At 35.0% G+C, this 20,289-nt stretch overlaps 1 protein-coding gene across 2 annotated transcripts in view; it reads left to right on the plus strand.

The window, feature by feature from the left end:
* Positions 1-12,269, plus strand: part of LOC145685782 (uncharacterized) — a 296,487-nt gene extending 284,218 nt beyond the window's left edge. For both annotated transcript variants that reach the window (XM_081758309.1, XM_081758308.1), the window contains exon 10: positions 2,571-12,269. In XM_081758309.1, the coding sequence (XP_081614435.1) occupies positions 2,571-2,824 (254 nt within the window). In that variant the 3' untranslated portion in view covers positions 2,825-12,269. The remainder of the gene's footprint in view (positions 1-2,570) is intronic.
* Positions 12,270-20,289: the final 8,020 nt, after the last annotated feature.

Raw genomic sequence — 20,289 nt, forward strand, 5'->3', positions numbered from 1 at the left:
GGGGGAGTCAAAAAAATTCCCGGAATGATGTAGTTTTGGTGTTTGTGATGCAATCTGATGAATCTTGTACAATACAGTTCTTACGTTGCCTAATCATGAATTTGACAAGTATGAACAAGTCCTAACAGGCAGAGTACAAGTAGTGTAGGCAGGAGCGTCATTTCAGATTTTGCTTGGGGGGAGGGGGGCAAGACCCCTTCATATGAGTAAAATTTCGTGTTTTTTACTGATTTACTATATTCTATTAATAAAATCTATATAAATCTCTAACTCAGGGGGGACAATTGCCCCTCTCTGCCCCCCTAAATGACGCCCCTGAGTGTAGGTGAACGGAGAAGAGTATGATGATCAGTTTGGCTCAATGTCGCAGTTCGAGCAACACGCAACATCAAGTTCATTAGTAAAGTGGGGAAATCTGCTTCAGAGAGTTTTAATAACCTTAAAAACAGTTTAGGATTTTTGGATCCTAAATCAGATTTTTGGCACTGCCCAAAGCTAAAAATGGCCCTCAGAGGCATCCGTTTTGCTATCGTAGAAAAAATCGAAACTCACACGACGGCTGAACTTCAGAAGATACTAAAAAAAGGACTTTCATCATCGCTATTTCCAATACTGGCAGAAGCGGTGCAGTAAGTGTATGTGTTCCGAAGGTACCCACTTTGGAAACGATTAAGTAAATGATGACTTATATTTGGTAATAAAGAGGCACAACAAAATTCCGGGAACTTTTTGATTGCTCCTTGCATATATATATATACAGGGTGGTAGGTAACTCCACCGAAAAACTTTGGGAGGTGATTCCTTATATGAAATGAAAGAAAAAAGTTCTTATAAACATAGGTCGAAAAACGTCTCATTTCAGAGTTATGAACCGCCGAAAATTCGAAAAATCATGTTTCGAAACGCTCTGTCTTAGAAACTATAGGACCGATCCCAAGCGGTTTAAGGAATTATCTAAATATTCATGTTTTACCATCCTCCGTTATCGGCGAAACGAACGCGTTATTAGTACTTAAAGGAGTATCCCTGTACCTCAATTTCCATTTTACAGTTCGTTTCGCCGATAACGGTTTTCCTGTAGAGTTATCTACCACCCTGTATATATATATATATATATATATATATATATATATAGGATGCGCACTTCTGCTCGTTACTGTACATGTAAAATTATTTTGCAAAAAGATATAAACACTAAAATAATTATAATCTTATATTCATTCTACTTAAATTATTGGAAATGTGTGACTTTGTCAGGTATTTGCGTACCATGTGGTTACATTAACCTTTATGCTCGTCACAATACGCATTATCATTTTTGAGTTGAATGTTCTACATCGTGGGCTGTACTAAGATTTCATGGAGTGTACCACAATTGACATCCGAACAGACACAGTGACTTATTATTATTATTATTATTTTTAAGTTAAGACCTCGACGGAGATTTAACGTGTAGAGCAATGATTCCCAACTGGTGTGTCGTGCAGTTACATAGGATGTGTCATGAAATTTTAGAATTTGAAAATCATGAAACTTTAACTCAGGGCCGGCGCGAGGGGGGGGGTCAAGCCGTGCCACCGCCCAGGGCGGCAAAATTTCAAAAAGAAAATAATACAGGGGCGGCAAAATTTGAGAAAGAAAATATAAAGTGGCGGCATGTAAAAGTACCGCCCAGGGCGGCAAAACTTCTAGCGCCGGCCCTGCTTTAATTAATTAGATAAAAATCAATTTTGGGACAGACTGTGCCAGTCGACGCCTCCAGTGGTAGCAACAACGCTCAGTACCACATAGAGTCACTACTTTAGAAAAACTGATAGTCTTATACTGACATCATTTATATTATTAATTAACAAAAAATCAAACAAGTTTGTAGCAATATCGTGAGCGTACAGTAAAATACAGGGTGTTTCAAAGATCCCTTACCATCCCTTTTAAAATCCGTACGAATGTGAACTTGATGTAGGAAATATACTAGGGCTAGGGGCAAACTTTTTGGATGATGTTGCGCAGACGGCCGCTATCTTGAATTTCAATTTTTTTATTTTAAATGATAGATGGGTCATGTGAACTGTCGTTTGAAATAGAAAAATGAAATTCAAGATGGCGGCCGTCCGTGAACCATTATCCAAAAAGTTTGCCCCTAGGCGTATTGTATATTTCCTACATCAAGTTCAATATAAATACATCCGTAAGAATTTTAGAAGGGGTGGTAAGGGACTTTTGAAACATCCTGTATATCGTCGGTCAAATAAAGGTTGGGAACTACTGGTGTAGAGTATGGATGGCCTAGAGTCGGCCTGAGCAGTTTAGAAGTTAACGCACTGGCAAAGAAATCCGAGACCTGGATTTGATTCTTAGTCCAGTTTCATATTTGCACTTCTTGAAATTCAACGTAATTTCTCTTATAGTAAAAGTTAAGAGTTGTAAAAAGATCGTTCATTGCATGCATTTGTCAGATATATAATTCTTCATATTTCGTCTGTCATGTGGTGGTGATATTGAATGTTAAGAACGAATATTGAACATATTAAATATCAAAATAGAATAATTTAAACTTATCTCTTTTACAGGTGCGGTATACGATGCCACAAAATCATACAATATTTCATTTTACATGGCTGGTGGATTTCTCGTTATTTCTGCGTTGATAAGTTTCTTAGCGCCGGTAATCAGAAAGCGTACAACCAAAGAAATCATGTCTCCAATGCCTGAAATATTGGACCGTATTGATGAGAATGAAGAGGATCAAATACCTGGCATTGTTGAAACAGAGCCGTCACCGCCATCAACGGAAGAAGTTAAACAGCTGGAATCTGTGTTATAAACAGAAAAATAAGGTTTCTGTCACATTTATTTCTTTTTAATAATTGTTCCATTCAACAAACAGAGAGATAGACTCTGAATTTAGTCAGTGTTTAACGCGCAGTGCGTAACACATGTCAGAACGCATCATAAAAAGTATCAATGCTAGTGATATTCTTAATAATATGGTTCACTAAGCGATTAGTATGGAAGATGAAAGAAAACTGAAAGAAACTGCACCGAAACATGTATATATGTTTCCGAGTGATTTTGTATTTTTATTTCCTCCAAGGAAAGAAGGTTCACATATGTACACAAACGTAATGAATATTACGGATTTTCACGCCAGAAAGTAATAAGGACAAAACAGTCTTTTTTTTTTCTAAAAAGAAAAAAAATGAAAGAAATGGCGTCCTTGTATTATGTTGCTGCGTATCAGAGTGACTGTTATTTGTTTCTGAACAACGCAATTGTTAAATGCACACAAAAACTGCAGTATCAGTGTTATAATAATAATAATTATTATTAATATTATAATTATATAAATAACTAGCCTTGCCTCTCATCCACATTGACTGCAAGAGAAGTGAAACTTTCAAAATCATTAGAAAAAAAAAGAAACTTACAAATATTGTGAAAAAGCTTATATTTTGTGGTTGAAGAGTGCAACTGGTTTCTTTCAAACGATAAGTGATTGTTTCAGGGAAGTAAAAGTGACCGCATAAACTATATAAGAAGAGAACCATCACAATAAATTTTTATATAAAGTATTACATAAGATTTAACTTGAATACATATATATACATATATATATATATATTATAATAAGAAATAATAATTGAACTTTAAAAACCAGAAGAGATATGGGTCGTCATTGACTGTGATAACTTGTTTCCGAAATTTGCCAATGACTCCTTTATTTTATTACCTTTTAGATATTTAGGAAAAGTGAAATAAAATGGAAAATATATATTAATAATGTATAATGAATATTATTGGAAGAATTCGTACTGATGATACATGTGTTTTAAATTCCTTACCGTTCTAAATAATACAAATCAACAAAAGAAGAACTGTATTTGTGAAATAACGGAAATATTTATGTCTCACTATGTTTCCAAATGGCATTGAAATAGAACATTGTTATGTTCAAGATACTTGTTATTGTTATACTGTACGTACTTTTTTTTCCTTTCTTTTAGAAAGGAAATAGTTTAAGTTCAGTGGATCCTGATATCTATACTTACAATTAAGGAATAGAAAGTAGATAAGTAGATATCTGTAATATACATATAAATATCTACTTTGTAAAATTTTCCTGGAGATAAACACGTTAAAAAATGATTTATTTTTGTCATTCTGTTTGCGTTTTATTTAATTTTAATATCAATTCTACATACGTTTCGAAAACTATAACTATTTACGTCGTCCGAAATGTTAAAACTAATTAAAATATTTACATTTTTTTTGTTAATTGTTTAATTATTCAATGTTATGTTAAGGGAATAATTTTAAACACTTTTCATTGTAGCAATAGAACATACATAACTATTAAGTTCAAACAATTTGTTGCTGTTGGTTCAACAATTGCATTGTTTAAATATTTTATTTAGTTATAATTGTCCCATTGAGAAGCTAGTAAGATAAGAAATTGATGAATGGACATTGTTTGTGTATTTTGGCTTTTTTTTTTTTTTCAAACCATTCTTTGGCTAGATGAATAATTGTTTATTACAAGACATTTACATTATTTTATTTTTGTCTTTACAATTATACATGTTGTATCAAGTAAAGAACATGAATAAGATTCGTCAGATAACGAAATTTATACATATACACACCAATTTTATTGTAATATATACCAGTACATGTAATACATACATATATATATATATATCAGAAAATGAAATGAAATCTTTAAGTTTTACGTCCCACGGTTATGCCGGTTAGGCTAAAGGAGACGGTGATGATGAGAGAAATGGTGGAATGAAGAAAGTGGGAGGAAACGGGAGAACCCCGAGAAAACCCACGAGCGCGGTGTTTGTCCACCACAAAGTTCACTTGGCGGGGGCTGGGATCGAACCCGGGACCCCAAGCACCAGAGGTGAACGCTCTACCACTAGTTTACGAGAGCAATATACAAACTAAAAAAGAGATATACTTATTTCCACGCTGTGAATAATTTTAACCTATTTTCATATGTGAAAAGTATGTCTTACAATCTTTAAACGTCTTCATCAATTTCATCATTCAAATATATGGAGGAAATTTATTATATAAAATAGTGGCAGATTACTTTTGATACAATATTGTAGAATGTTATTTGTTCGGAATTTTAGCCTTATATTTAGTTTAAGTTATATGATGCTTATATGTAAAAGAAATTAATGTTGCTTTCGAAGAAGACCCAACATTCAAGATGCATGATACGGAGAGGAGATATAGATAATATTTTTTAGCTTCTTTTCTACTGACATATTTTAATTTTCAGAGATGATCCACTCCTACGATCAGTCAAGAAACCCGAGACTATTTATTGTAAAATATTATAGTTGCCATAACTCTCTAGAATATTATTCCAAAAGTTTGTTTGATATATATATATATCTTAATGAGTTTTGGAGAAGAACAGCTCCGGCTACAGAGACAGTTATATTTTTCGAAACGTAGTAAATTTAAAATCAAATAGAACACATGAAAATCTCAAGTATTAGATATGAATTGTTTGATAACAACGCTGTAGACTGAAACTGAATTTTGTAGGAACGAGATTAATGTGAAGATTTTGAAATTAATTTGTATTAAGTAGCACTGTCAAAGTAACATCGAGATTAGATTGGAAACGTGGCACCATACTTTTGTTTGGTGGCTGTGACAACGACAGTGTTTTTGCTTCTAAACAAACACTTTATGGTCTTTGCAACAACTCTTAACAAAAAATAAGAATTGTAAACATTCCTTGTATATACATATAAGTTTGTACTCGTCAAAGTAATAGTGGATTACACATAGTAATTCGTTGTTACTGTGTATATAAAACACTGTAAATTGTTGCGACATCCATATAACATGTCTTTAGTTAGAAACAAAACTGAAAGTCACCGTGGTAACGAGAAGGAAATGACGACGTCACTTTCCCAGGTTATAATAGATAATATACTTTCAGATTTTAAATTAAAATTTCTGTCAGCTGTACAGTATAGTCACTTATATAGATAAAACTAAAACTTCAAAAAAACTTTTGTCTGTTTATATTGTGTGATTGCCAATACTTCATAGAAGGCATTAACAAGTATGGAGGATGTATTGAAATGAAAAGAAAGAAAAAATGGTTCCGAAAGAATTAAAAATGTAATATTTATATAATGTATCACGCAATTTATTTGTAAACAAAACTCAATTCCTTTTATGTATTGTAAGGCTATGTGTTACATTAACTTGAATATAAACTATGTTTTTTTTGAAAGTTTATTTAGTTCATTCTCAACTTCTACTTTACATAAAGCATTTTTCAATGTTATTTTTTATCAAATCAACACAATTAGTTATTATTTTATATTGCTTACATATTTTAATTAAAAAACACATAGTTTCTAAAAGAACCATATCGAATTCCAAATAAAATACTTATAGTTAGCAGAAGAGGTCTTTAATGCAGTAATGAGTCGTTTATATATATATTTGAATCTAATGGGTGAACTGCAATAGTTAATAACGAAAAAGTACCAATACAATTTTGTAAAAAAATGATTGTAGCTCTGGAGGAAATCACATCGATAAAAATCGGTAAATTATTTTATCGTACAAGCTGCAGGAAGAAATTCCACCTATGTACTAATTCTTGTATACAGCTTTCTGAAGCTGTATGAAACTTTTCTTAGATCTTCGCTATAATCTAAGGGGATAAAGCTTTCTGAAGCTGTATGAAACTTTCTTCCCTTAGATCTTCGCTACAATCTAAAAGAATAAAGCTTTCTGAAACTGTGTGAAACTTTCTTCTGTTAGGTCTTCGCTACAACCTAAGGGAAGAAATGCTTCCCTAATTTACTAATTTTTATCTACAGCTTTCTGTAGCTCCATGAAAATTTCTTCCCTTTTTTTATATATATATTTATTTATTTATTTATTTTTTACCGATGTGACTTCTCTTAAAAAAGTGCACTGTTTGCACGGGCTGTTGGTTCCTTACACAACGTGAAGGATAACTCGTTAAGTGTACCAAATTTTGCACCAATGGTTTTCTTAATCAATTCTATGACTTCTGTCAAATAACTTCGTTCACATTTAATAAAACTCAAGTCATTCCAAAGTGAGAGATGGCTTTGAATATGTCACATAATATTATCCTCTATCCTTCTTCTACAACCATCCCTCGCGCTTAAAGTTTTCAAATTAAATTGTTTAGTGCAAACTTTTGTTATGTTCTTATCTTAACTTCTTCAACTCTCAATTATTATTTTGATTCTAAATTAAATCAAAGTTCTCAATATGACATAAGGAATCACCTTTCAAAAGTTTGTTCATAACTTTTGAAATACCATACATAAGTGAAATAGATTATAATAAATGCATATTTCATTAAAGACTCGTTTCTTTTGCTTGGTATAAATATATTTCATTTACAACAAAAATCTGGTCGTTCCTTTTATTGAAAACTATGTTCATGATAATGATACTTGAGGTAAACTTCAGAAATTAGTAATTAGTTCAGAATTATTGTGCTTTCTATTTTCTTTTCGTATACTGTTATTATAACAAAATATAAGATAGTGTAAATGAAAGTATTAGAAAAGTCAATACAGAGAAATACAGTATATTATACATGAGGAATGAAACATCATCCTATGGAGAATGCAAAACGCAATGAGCGTAGAACTTCTAATAATCCATAAGATTCTCATTTTGACAAGTGAAATGTAGAATAGAAAATCTAGAAAAAGAAAAGTTTTGGATAGTAGAAGAATGCTTTCTTAAAAGTAGTTGATTCTGATAGAGTAAATTAAAAAAAAAAAAAAAAAAAAAAAAAAAGTGCTTTACAATATCTGGTGAACAGTTACTTAAATTTTTCTCAGATTTGGAGCTGTCTGTATTTATTCGCGTGTTCCATCAAGTTGCCCCTGGTTCATATACAATAGATTTTCAGAAAATCATCAAGTGCATGCAGTTGTTGCTTTATTAATTTATATTTTCATGATTTTATTCTATAAATGATGAATTTATAACTATTTGTTTATGATAAATATTATTTTGTATCCTAGTAGAAAGACCAATATTGCATATTCAAAACTATTGAAAATATAGTGAGACAAATGACAATCTGGCATAGTTACCTTACGGATTAATTGTTGCAATTGTTTCTTTCTACTTAACTACTATATATAAAGTTTAAAAACTTATTTTCAGGTAAAATTAAACATTAATTTGTGTAGGCTCGTTTGAAAAGAATATTTAAAACGAAAACAAGATTTAACACATTTAAAATTTTGTTTGCTGTATTTTTGAAATGAAAATAGTTCTTTGAAGTACAACATCGTTTGATTTATAGCGTACATGGTCCTAGGTTTGGTTTCTGCTGGGAGGGCTTCTAGACTTCAGCGCATTACGGTGGTTCGGATTCCACCTTAAATGTAGGTTTACGTGGCATATAACCTTGCTGCTGAAAAATTATAGTAAACTTCAGTAAATAAAGAAAATAAATTATGGCGATATAACTCTTATCACGGATATATATCCTGTTATGTTTCCACTTATCTTCCTTTTTATGTTTGGCAACTAACAGCAGGTCCGAAAATACTTGTGTTCATGTTTACTGGTGCATATTCATTAGTTCATGTTTACTAGTGCATATTCACCAGTTCATGTCTACTAGTGTATATTCACAAGTTCATGTTTACTAGTGTGTGTTCATCAGTTCATTTCTATTAGTGCATATTAACTAGTTTGTGTTCACTAGTGTATATTCACCTGTTCATGTTTACTAGTGCATATTTACTAGTTCGTGTTTACTAGTGCATATTAACTAGTTTATGTTCACTAATACACTAAATTTATGAATAGTGATTTCTTATGTGGGTTCAGATAAGTATCGTATTTTTCAGAAGATACTTACGATATAGGCATATGCAGTGTTTCATAAAATAAAAGTTACTACGTCATGCTGATAGTGACGGTTATCAAATAAAAATAAAAGAGAGAAAAGAAGGTAAAGCGACAAGAAATGACAGTAGTAAGTGGTTGATGATTATCTTATATTATATAATTTTCATATTTTGTATAATGTTGTTTTAAAAAGTGTGTACATTCAAAAAATACTTTTAAAATCTCGGCTGACAAAGCGTTTGTCAACTCTCTAGCCGTATTGGCATACCGCTTGTCATAAGATGAGCGAAAACACGCAGTATTGGGTCTAGTCAGAGGAAAGATGGGTTACCACACGTTGGCACTGAGGCGTTCACCCAGTATCGTGAGGGAAATTGAGGAGTTATTTGAAAGAAAGAAGTAGCGAACTCCGGTCTAGAAAGCCACAGTTAACGGCGAGGTGAGTCAATATGCTGACCACACATTACTCCAGAGCCAAGCCTACTGATGAATCCTGTCCCCCTATGGACTATTGCATCAGGACATTTTTAGCCAGAAATATACGAAGTTATGTTATTTATGGCCTTCCCGAACTTTTATTATACGAGTAAAACTTTTTTGTATACAAACAAGGAAAAAACTATAAAATGTAGTCGAAGATTAGAGTGCTTTTAAACATGATTGTACTTGCATACTAAGTAAATTTTTCTATGAAGACAGCGATATAGTTTTAGTGAAAGAATGAATAAGAATTTGGATCACATACCTCAAACTTATCAAATAAATAATTACATAAAAGAGGAAACAATTGTGACAACTAAGCACGTAAGGTAAACAAAGTAAACTTAAACTTAATAATGTGACTTGTAAGGAATTTGCTAAGCGTATTATTATCAAGGTAAAAAGAATGTGATCATATATTGGTGACTAATGTAACACCTACTTAAAGAAAAACGAGTGTGTTTGTGTTTCTGTATGAAAGGAATAAGAGCATTGGAATTTGTTACTATGTGAATTTGCAAGCTCAAGATGGCTACAACAACTATCTTTTATCAAGGCAAGAAGTTACACGTGTAACAGGTTTACTGAAACAAGAAAAAGGAAAGCAAATAGATAGTATATAGTAACAGAGTATTGTAAGTTGATTGTTATGTAAAATAAGAGAAATGGGCCCAAGTTTTACTGTCTTACTATATGATTATAGTCCCTTTAAGACATCTATTGTTAGTCGATTAAGCTTGCAGTAAGTTTATACTCACAGTTTGTAGCAAGTTAACTGGCTGTATTCAGACATTTGCTGAGAAGAGTCATATGAAAAGTATGACTTGCCTTTCTGTCTAGATCAATGATTTTCAATCTTTCGCAACCTGTATGTAAGTTTTCATATGATTAAATGGTTAGTACTGTTACGTTTGTTGCGGATATTTAACTAAAATCGAAGTTTTGAGTGATTATTTGATTAAAAATCTAACTTTCGATTGAAGTTTTGACTAAAGCCCAACTTTTGAGCGAATACGTGACTAAAATCCAAGATTTGAGCGAATATTTGACTAAAACTAGCTTTTGATTGAATTTTTGACTAAAGTCAAACTTTGGAGCTAATACGTGTCTAAAATCCAAGTTTTGAGCGAATACTTGGCTAAAATACAACTATTGAGGGAGTACTTGATTAAAATCAAAGTTTTGAGCGATCATTTGACTAAAATCCAAATTTTAAGTGAATATTCGAAAGAAAATTCAAGTTTTGAATGAATATTTTAGTAACACCCAACTTTTGAGCGAATATTTGAGTAAGTAGCATAAAAGGTATGACAAACTCTCGTAATAAAGTAATTCAACATAGCAAATTGCAAACGAGAGTGTTGCGGGAGACTGAGATTCGATTCTCGGAGAGATTACGTATAATTAGACCCCATGTCGGTGCTGAAACTACGTTAAAGTAAAAGCAACCAGCCAACCTTTTAAAAATACAAGTCATATTAATATCCGTTTAACGCGATAGCCCATAATACATGGTAATAGACAATTACTAGTTTTTGGTTCATGTTTGTAATAGGTGATTACATTTCACACTTCGCATGCAACATATAGCGATATTATTCGTCTGGGAACGAATGATGAGTGAATTACACCTAACTTAACGTTTTTATATCGCTCGTGTGTTGTAAAAATTTCGTTCCAAGGGAAAAACTTGTATACGAATCTTTTTTTTTTTTAAATTGACTTTATACATATTTAAGTTCTTAAATAAACATGTGTTACTTATTTCCTTTTAATTGGGTGTTCCGTAATTGCCATACCAAATAGTAGTATAAAATACAGATCAGAAAAGTGTTAAAGGCGTGATGAGATTAATGACCATTAGTATTCAATTTGAGTTGAGTTGATTTTAGTTTAGCGTCCCTTTCAGCAACGAGGCTATATGAGACGTGGACCTACTGATTAACGTGGAATCCGAACCACATGAGCTTCCGCCGGGAATCGAACCCAGGCCTCAATATTCAATTTGAGTCAGTAAGCAGATTAACCGTATAACAGATTGTGCTATTTTTGTTGTCTGTTTTTTCATGTAAGAACTGCCTCCAAATTGAACATATTGCGAGAATAATGACACATTTTAACGGAAACTGTGATGTATTAAGATTTTCAAACCTTCTAAAAAATAAGCTGGAAAAAGCACAACTGTAATTCTCATTTACTGGCCTATAGTTCTTGATTATTATTTTTTTAACTATCTTTTTATTCTTTTGTTAAATCAGTATATTAGATGGCCTGTTCTCTGATGTAACAGATGATAAATAAAATTATTGATCTAGACAAGCCTAAGAAGCAACAACTTGCATAAACCTAAACATTGCACTGATGGCAAGAGTTCTAACGACTAACAGTATGTCACTTTGCAACATGAAAACTGCATACGCACGAAAAACTGAAACCAACTTAACGAGGTTAAAAATTTATTGCAAGCTTAAAGCTATGTAAGGAAAAAGTAATGATGAAAATAAATGTTAATAAAAGAAAAAAAAATCTTAATAACTGCGTTTTTGCCAATTTTGAGAGCTAAAAGCTGCTTAACATTATCGACCTTAAATGAAAGGCTTTTACAAATTTTTCTCAGTAATGCTAGCAATACACTTCAATTCACATTAGTTTTCTTGCCAAAGCGCTCACATGTTAATAAAAAAAAAAAAAATAAAGAAAACAGTTTTTTAAAACAAATCTTGGTCAAAAAAGGACAAAAACGATTTTTTTTTTCGAAAATAAAAAAATAAAGAATTGAGTACAAGAACATATGTGTTATCACATAGTACAAGTACTGTTACATTGAATGTCCATATGATTAAATGTTTTTAAATGTTTGACAATATAGAGTTGCCATACTATATAAACACATGCTGTTTCATTTTCTATTTCTTTAGAATGCCTTCCTGCTAATACTATTTGGCCTATGAATCAGTTGGTATTAGCAATTATGAAACTCTGGTTTAGCAAGCATAGTAGCAATTTGACTAGAGCAGTTGCTCTCATAATTCAGTTGACACTATCAGTGATGACACTTACGTGTGAACTAAAGTTGTTGTTTATGTGACCTCTAGTTACCTATTAGCGCTAGTTAGTTGGGAAGCAATGAATACAAGGCTATCTATAGAATTGCGTGTTTTTATACAGCAAATATGGTGAAAACGTGACCATAACAACAGTGATGTTGAATTGTTTGTCAATTGTTTTCCAAACGTTGCACCACATCTTTCGAAAATATTCAAAAACTGAATAAAAGATTTGAACAGTCCGGGTCATTAAGGGAACATCCTCGTGCAGGTAGACCAGAATCAGTTTATACAGAAGAGAATGTAAATATTGTTGTGCCATGTTTTGTACAATCACCAATAAAATCAACAAGAAAAGCGTCCAATGAGTACGAAATATCTAAATCAAGCCTACAGGGATGCAGAAAAGGTTGATGTTGAGACCATGAAAACCAAATTTTATCTGTCATTTTTGGTTTGTGCTTCACTTTTACATTAAAAATTCATTTTTAAAACTGATTTATTGGCCATCCTGTATATACAATGGTATCTCGACTTATAAATATCTCGTCTTGCGAGTAATTGAACTTATAACTGAATTATATTCGAAAAAATATCCAAGTTTAAGGAGATATTTGACTAAAATCCGAGTTTTGAGTAAATATTTGACTAAATACAACTATTCAGCTAATATATTAATCACAAGAGGAAACAATCGATTTAAACTTATTTTTACACGCCAAATCCTCTGTAAGTGTAAATTCAATGTGTGAGTACAAAAAGTGGAAAAGTAATTGACCGAACCGGGACTCGAACTTGGGATCTCCAGCATATCGTGTTTGGCTGTTCTGGGAAGCGGACTGGTTGGCGTAGAGGTTAATGCATCGGCACGGTATAGAGGAAATCTCGATTCGAGTCCTGCTCCAATCAATCAGTTTTTCATGTTATTGAGCGTATACTTAACTGAAATCCAAGTTTTGAGCGAATATTTGAATAAAATCCAAATTTTGAGTGAATATTAAAAAAAAAAAAAAAAGTCCAAGTTTTGAACGAATATTTTAGTAACACCCAACTTTTGAGACTACATTTGAGTAAGTAGCAAGGAGTTCATATGGACCCCCCAAAGTTCATATGGACCCCCCTTACTGTATTTGCAAATTTACAATATTTGGCATAATTTGAATGCAATTTGTTTTAAAATTCTCATATATGCTTTCTGCATCTGAATGCCCTCCCCCACAATTTACAGAGATATCGGCGCCCTTGGTAAGTAGCATAAATGGTATGACAAAAGCTCGTAATAAAGTAATCCAACATAGGAAATCGGAAACGAAAATGTTGATAGTGGATACGCGTCTTTTCCCGTAACGCGGGAAATTTTGTTCTCTTTCTGTCTCAGTTTGTGTTGTGGAGCGCACGTCAAAGAACTCGTCTGAAATAGAATTTCCCATAGTTTTCATTGGAGGAGATTTTTATCTCCTTAAAGAATAATACATTCTACACCATTTCATCCTCTCTCAAGGTAACCAAGATTCTGCTGAAAGGAAAATGCCGTTCGGTTGGTTTTAATTTATGTCTTTGTTTCGCGCTTCATTTGCACTATATATACAACAGCGTTTATTATTGTTAAGTGTAAGATAAATTCTGCTCAAAATAACATGTTAATCTATGTATATATAAATGAAAGTTACTTTATAACTCTTGAACCACCCAACCGATCTCCATCAAATTTTCAATATAGAAAGTTTCGGACGTGGGATGGTCTTTATAATTTTATTTTGGCGGTACACCATAGGGGAGAGGAGGAGATATATAAAAATGATCGAAAATGGCCAATATTAGTGTCGAATCCATAGTTTTCGGGGTCGCTGAGATGAACAATGACACTTCCGATGTCGCTTAAATCCAAATTCAGCCCTGCAACTTAGGGGAGGGGAAGGAACTATTATATAGGGTCTATTATATAACTATATATATACATATACAGATGGTGATCAGAAAAATGGAAACACCTGAACGAAATTGCAACTTACCAGATTAATATGGTGTCGGGCCACCTTTCGCCTTCAGAACAGCCTTGATGCGACGTGGGATGGAAACGTAAAGGTCGTGAATGGTAGCAAGTGGAATTTTACACCATTCCTCGTGCAGGGCATCGGCCAGTTCTGTGAGAGAGGATGGAGGTGGAAATCGTCGCCGGAGTCGTGTTTCCAAGACGGACCACAGATGTTCAATTATGTTGAGATCTGGGGATTGGGCGGGCCAGGGGAGGTGTTGAACTTCATCCCGACGTTCCTCAAACCACGTTGCAACAACGCCAGTTGTGTGAATCGGTGCATTATCATCCTGGGAGATGGCGTCATTGTCCGGGAACAACATCCGGACCATAGGATGCAAGTGGTCTCCTAAAATTGCGACATAATCGTTGGCAATGATTCGTCCGTTAAGTATGACCACAGGACCCAATGAAAACCATGATATGGCGGCCCACAGCATCACCGAGCCGCCGCCATGTTTCACAGTTGGGCGGAGACACTGCAGATCATAAGCTTCTTTGGGCGTTCTCCACACATAAACACGGCCCGTGGTTGGGAATAGGGTGAAGGATGACTCATCCGACCATATCACACGTTTCCAGTCCTCAACGGTCCAAGTTGCATGGTCGCGGCACCATTTGCGGCGTGCGAAAGCGTTATGGTCCCTGATGAGCGGTTTGGCCCGTGCAACACGATCCCGTAAGTTCATGTCATGTAATTCGCGGCGGACTGTGATTGTCGAAACAGGGTGGGGGAGGTGCTGATTGAGTTCCTCCGTCACTTGCTCCGCAGTGGCACGACGGTTCTGCGTGACAATGCGCTTTAATACTCGGCGTGACCTGTCACTCATGATTTTCTTCCGCCCATTGTTCCGCTTCCCCGATGTGGTTTTCCCGTGTGTTGTGTAGGCCGTCATCATCTTCGACACTGTCCCACGCGACACACCTAACACAGTAGCTACTGCCGTCACAGTCACTCCACATAAGCGCGCACCAACAATTTGCCCTCTTTTAAAATCTGAGAGGTCTCCCATTTTACACTACCTCCGTCTGCTGCAGCCACTGGACACTGCTGTTCCACTGCGCCTGACGTAGTATGGAGACCGACCTAACACACCACCACCAGCGGTCCGGCGCTGCGGGCGCCACGACACCACTGCCTACCCATACATCTGACGTGCCAACTACAGGTGTTTCCATTTTTCTGATCACCATCTGTATATATATATATATACAGGGTGTTAATGAACTATATCGACAAACTTTAAGAGGTGATTCGTCACATCGAAATAAGAGGAAAAGTTCATTTGGACCCATGGCGCAAAGTAAATAGTTTCAGAGCTAGAGCTGTCCAAAATCGCGAAAAGCCTAAATTTCAATAGGCCCTATTTCGAATTCCAGAAACTGTGGATGGTGGTTCTTATCAGCGTAAAGAAAGCCACGCATACACAATCCAAAAGTGCATATTTCATCAATTGTCAATAGGTGTAGAGGGTATTCCCCACATGGTATAATTCTCAGATATGTTTTCAATAGAGTTTTCAGATATAGCCTGATTTCAAGAAGAGTCCAAAGTACGCAGGAGGTAAACCTTGACAACAATGGACATTCAATGGTTCCGAGGAAAGGCAGAAGTGTTAGAAACCGACAGCTCCATGTTTCTTTGTATTTGGAATAACGTGTGATAATATGTATTTCGTCACGCTATATTTCAGGTTTTCTTCACTTATATGCGTGAAAGAAAACATCGCACCATGCGTTTTCCCGAGTACGAGAGACCGTGCTGCTGACGATCCTTAACACTTCCCACATCGCACCAAAGGATTCCATGTTCTCTGCTATCAAGGCTTATCGTTTGCCTACTTTGGACCAATCATAAAGTCAGAGCATATCTCAAAATTCGGTTGATTTCATGCTTGGGAATTTCACCCTGCAGGGAATAATCTGTACATTAATTGAACATTAATGAAATATGCATTTTTGGATTGCATATGCGTGACTTCCCTCACGCTGATAAGGACCACCATCCACAGTTTCTAGGATTCGAAATAGGGCCTCTTAAAATTTGGCTTTTTCGCGATTTCGGACAGCCCTAGCTCTGAAACTGTGCAGTTTTCGCCATGGGTCCATATGAACTTTTTCTCTTATTTTGATGTGAGGAATCACCTCTTAAAGTTGTCGGTATAGTTCATAAACACACGATATATATATCGGGTGTTGCAAAATAAGTGTTACAACTCTTGGGAGGTGAATCCTGCCACAGAGACAAGAAAAAAGTTCTCTTGAACTTTCGGCTATCGGACATAGTTTCGGATCTACAAGGTGCCGAAAGCGTGGGAAAATGACTTTCGGACGCCAATAGTTCGGAAACTATCCAACGTAAAGACGGCGGGGATAAAATTCACTGAAGAAGTCATACCTGCTGTATTGAATTTTGCATGTTTCACAATCCTACCATGCACACGCAAGGGATTCCCTACAGGAACGTAGGGAGTCCCGGATAATCTGCAAAATGAAAATTGGTCTAAATGGATATGAATTGATAGGGTTTCTACCAGGTAACAATAATTCGTTTGCATTAAGTCGATATCTGGAACAAATACAAAATGGCGGATACCTTTATGCCCGTTGTGCGTGGTTGCATAATCGCCAGGTACGGATGCTGGCCAACAGTGACGTTCTGAGTATTAAGTATAGCGAATGTGTACTCAAATGCTCTAGAAATATATCTGGAGTGTCGGTAGATCACAACAGACGAAGCAGGGTGATTCACATGTGTGGAAACACTTAACGAAAAATGTCCAGAAATGCACTTGTACTCAGTAAAAGTGAGTTCAAAGCGTCGGCAATGTAAGGATTAACGTCAAGAACATGAAAGCCATTGCCAATTCACCAATAACATTTCTCAAACCGTTGCATTATGATGTGCACGGTTGCATACCAATAGGAATGCAACAACTGAGGCCAAGTTGAAATTGTGCATGGAGACTCACTAAGAAACTGGGTAAACAAAATGAATGTCACTAGTGGGATCGCATGATCGATATTGAAATGTGGCTAATGTGTGTGTAGCTAGTTCTAACGTTGATTTTTACATGCTAGCTTTTCCCTTTTTAGAAGCCTGTCAAGGAGGCTAGCAGTGAAATTCCATTTTATTCTGTCTACTTGCTTGGAATTTTCCATTGGAGTTGTTGGCGTTAAAAATTTTTATGGAATTTTTTTGTAACTTTTTTTAGCAGCCCAAAACATATAAAAAGGCAGCCTCCCCCATCTTTCGTTGCTGTGCGTTATAGGAGTCCTTGACTATAGGATCTTGACCAGCCAGTCCGCTGTACTGGAAGTGAATAGTGCAGGTTGGAGAGAATACCCTCTAGTTAGTTACTGTATGTAGTCAGGTTAGAGATTCTGCTACATTACAGATGTCCGCTAAAGCAACTGGGTTTTGGCCGTGAGATAGGTTAGACAATGATAGGAGTTAGGAATTAAGTTTGTTCTTTAGAAGTTTGATCCTGCGCCTATAACAGAGGCTACTTGGGTCATTTATTGATTGATTAGAGTGGAAGAATGTAAGCTTCCTATGGGGTCTATGTCGGAGGTGAGTGCTGCTCGCCTCGAACAGACTTAGGAGTTGGTTCCGTCGTAGTGGCGGAGGAACTTTTAATTTGAATCCGAATGCGTTTGGATTCGATCCCTTGTGTATGTATTAATTAGCACATTTAGGTGCTGTGAATGATTAAATTTTTTCTCATTGCAGCTTTCATGCAGGAAAGTGTAAGATGATTGTTATACCTAATTCCTCATTCCTTGAGTGCAAGGAACTTTAGTCAGAGCCGTGGAGTGAAGCTGACAACCTATCCCATAGACCAACCTATCCTACATATATAATTTAGATAGATTCCCTATTGTGGACTTAAATTTGGAGTCCTAGATTCAGGGTTATTCCAGACTGTGTCCTGTGGGTCAAGGTCCAGTCTTTGAAAGGTAAGGGGTACGGGCCAGGATTAATTGATTACTGTAACCCGTATTTCCACAGGTCCCTTCTTAATTAGAGAGAATTTTTAATAATTAATTAGGAAAATTAGAAGTTAGCTTGAATTCTTCCTTTCTCCATTAGTTATTGGGGAAAGGCAAGCAGAAGATTAGGATGCATATGGGGACGAAGTGGCGTCCTGCGTTTATAGTCATTATCCTACCTCTTAAATTAGAATATTTTATTTCTAATAAATAATTAATCTTCATTTTAATTCCTAGATCTTTTCATTTAAATTTCTTTGATATGAACCAATCCTAGACATAACGAGCAGGTATTTATTAATGAACGTATAGATATATATTTATATTAGCAGATGGTTGTTAATACGAAGTTTTCGTAATTTTAATTTTATTTTTATTTTGGAAGAAAAATTAATAGTATAATTCTTGAGGGAAGTGGAGGTTATTCAGTTACTTCATCTCAAGTTGGGGCTGAGCCAAAGATCTAAATAAATATTTAATTATAGTTGAATAGCTGGGAGCCCAAGAGTGTGCTTCGTGAGAGATATAGCAACTACGACACATCATTTTTTTTCTTCTTTTCTATCTTCCAGTTTCTTTAGAGACATGAGCGGCTTGAACTAACATAATGATAAGTGATATTTGCAACTTTGAAGTAAGCTAGAAAAAAGGTTGGCCATTAGCATGCAATTCAATACAAGACACATACCGTAAACTGGGTATACTTTGGCCCACTTTTTTTTTTTTTTTTAATTTTCAGAATTTTCATTTTAATATCTTCTAAGGTTAGGAATGTAATTTAAAGACATTTCTCCTTGTTGAAATGCAAACATTTGGCTTTCTTTTGAAAGTAGTAAATAATCAATGTGACCAAAAATGATCATTATAGTTTCAATTTCTTGATGCCATTCAAGATTTGTCATGTTTGGGGTAACTTTAGCCTATTTGTCACAATGATAAGTTAATACACGAAAGCATTATTGTAACACTGTATTTCAGAAACAGAAGAGAAGAACACATTGGTGAAATTATCAATGTTTTTGCTCAATTTCAATCAAACGAGAACTATCGTTCAATGAAGATATTTGTATTTTACTTGGGTGCAGGCCCGTATCCACGGGGGGGCTAGGGGGGCCGCCCCCCCTAAATTTTGGCTGGCCCCTAAAAGTTTCACGGTAGGCTTGCAAATGAACTATAATGTGGTGATTAAGTATAATATGATTGGGTCGGGCCCCCCCCTAACTTCTACCGGGCCCCCCCTAAATTTTTGGGCTGGCTACGGGCCTGCTTGGGTGAATGCGAAACATCTATAAAAGAACGCTACAAATTTATGTATGCTTTACTTAAAATACAGTTATTACAAACTTAGAGTAAAATCACTTTATTCAATTTAGAGGCAATAAATATATCGTTCAATGAAAATCTCTAAGTGGCTGAATACTTAACATCGAAAAATAAGAGCACCATATTCTTCACTGCGGTAGAATATTTTATTTTTATGTACCACACTGCTCAGATTTTGGAAGAAAATTCTTGCAATTCAGGCACTGTTAAATATCCTCGTTTAGAAGCTAGTGGGGGGATTAATCTTCCTTATTATATTGCACCATTTGTACACAATTTCACCATTAACATTGGACCATTTCCAACACTTACAAGGGACGTATGCAAACCGTGACAGCTAGATATTTACGAAAATTGACACAATGACTAATTGTGGATCACTAATTATCGTGGTGATAATCACTCGATGCGGAAATGCCTTCTTTACCCGCTATGTATAATACATATACCAAGCAGTGACTGGGTGAGGGTGTGCCGAGTTATACCCCCAAAACGCCGCAAAAAGCTAGA

Source organism: Thermobia domestica, chromosome 5 (assembly GCF_964235325.1).
Source record: "Thermobia domestica chromosome 5, izTheDome1.hap1.1, whole genome shotgun sequence".
Classification (NCBI taxonomy): domain Eukaryota; kingdom Metazoa; phylum Arthropoda; class Insecta; order Zygentoma; family Lepismatidae; genus Thermobia; species Thermobia domestica.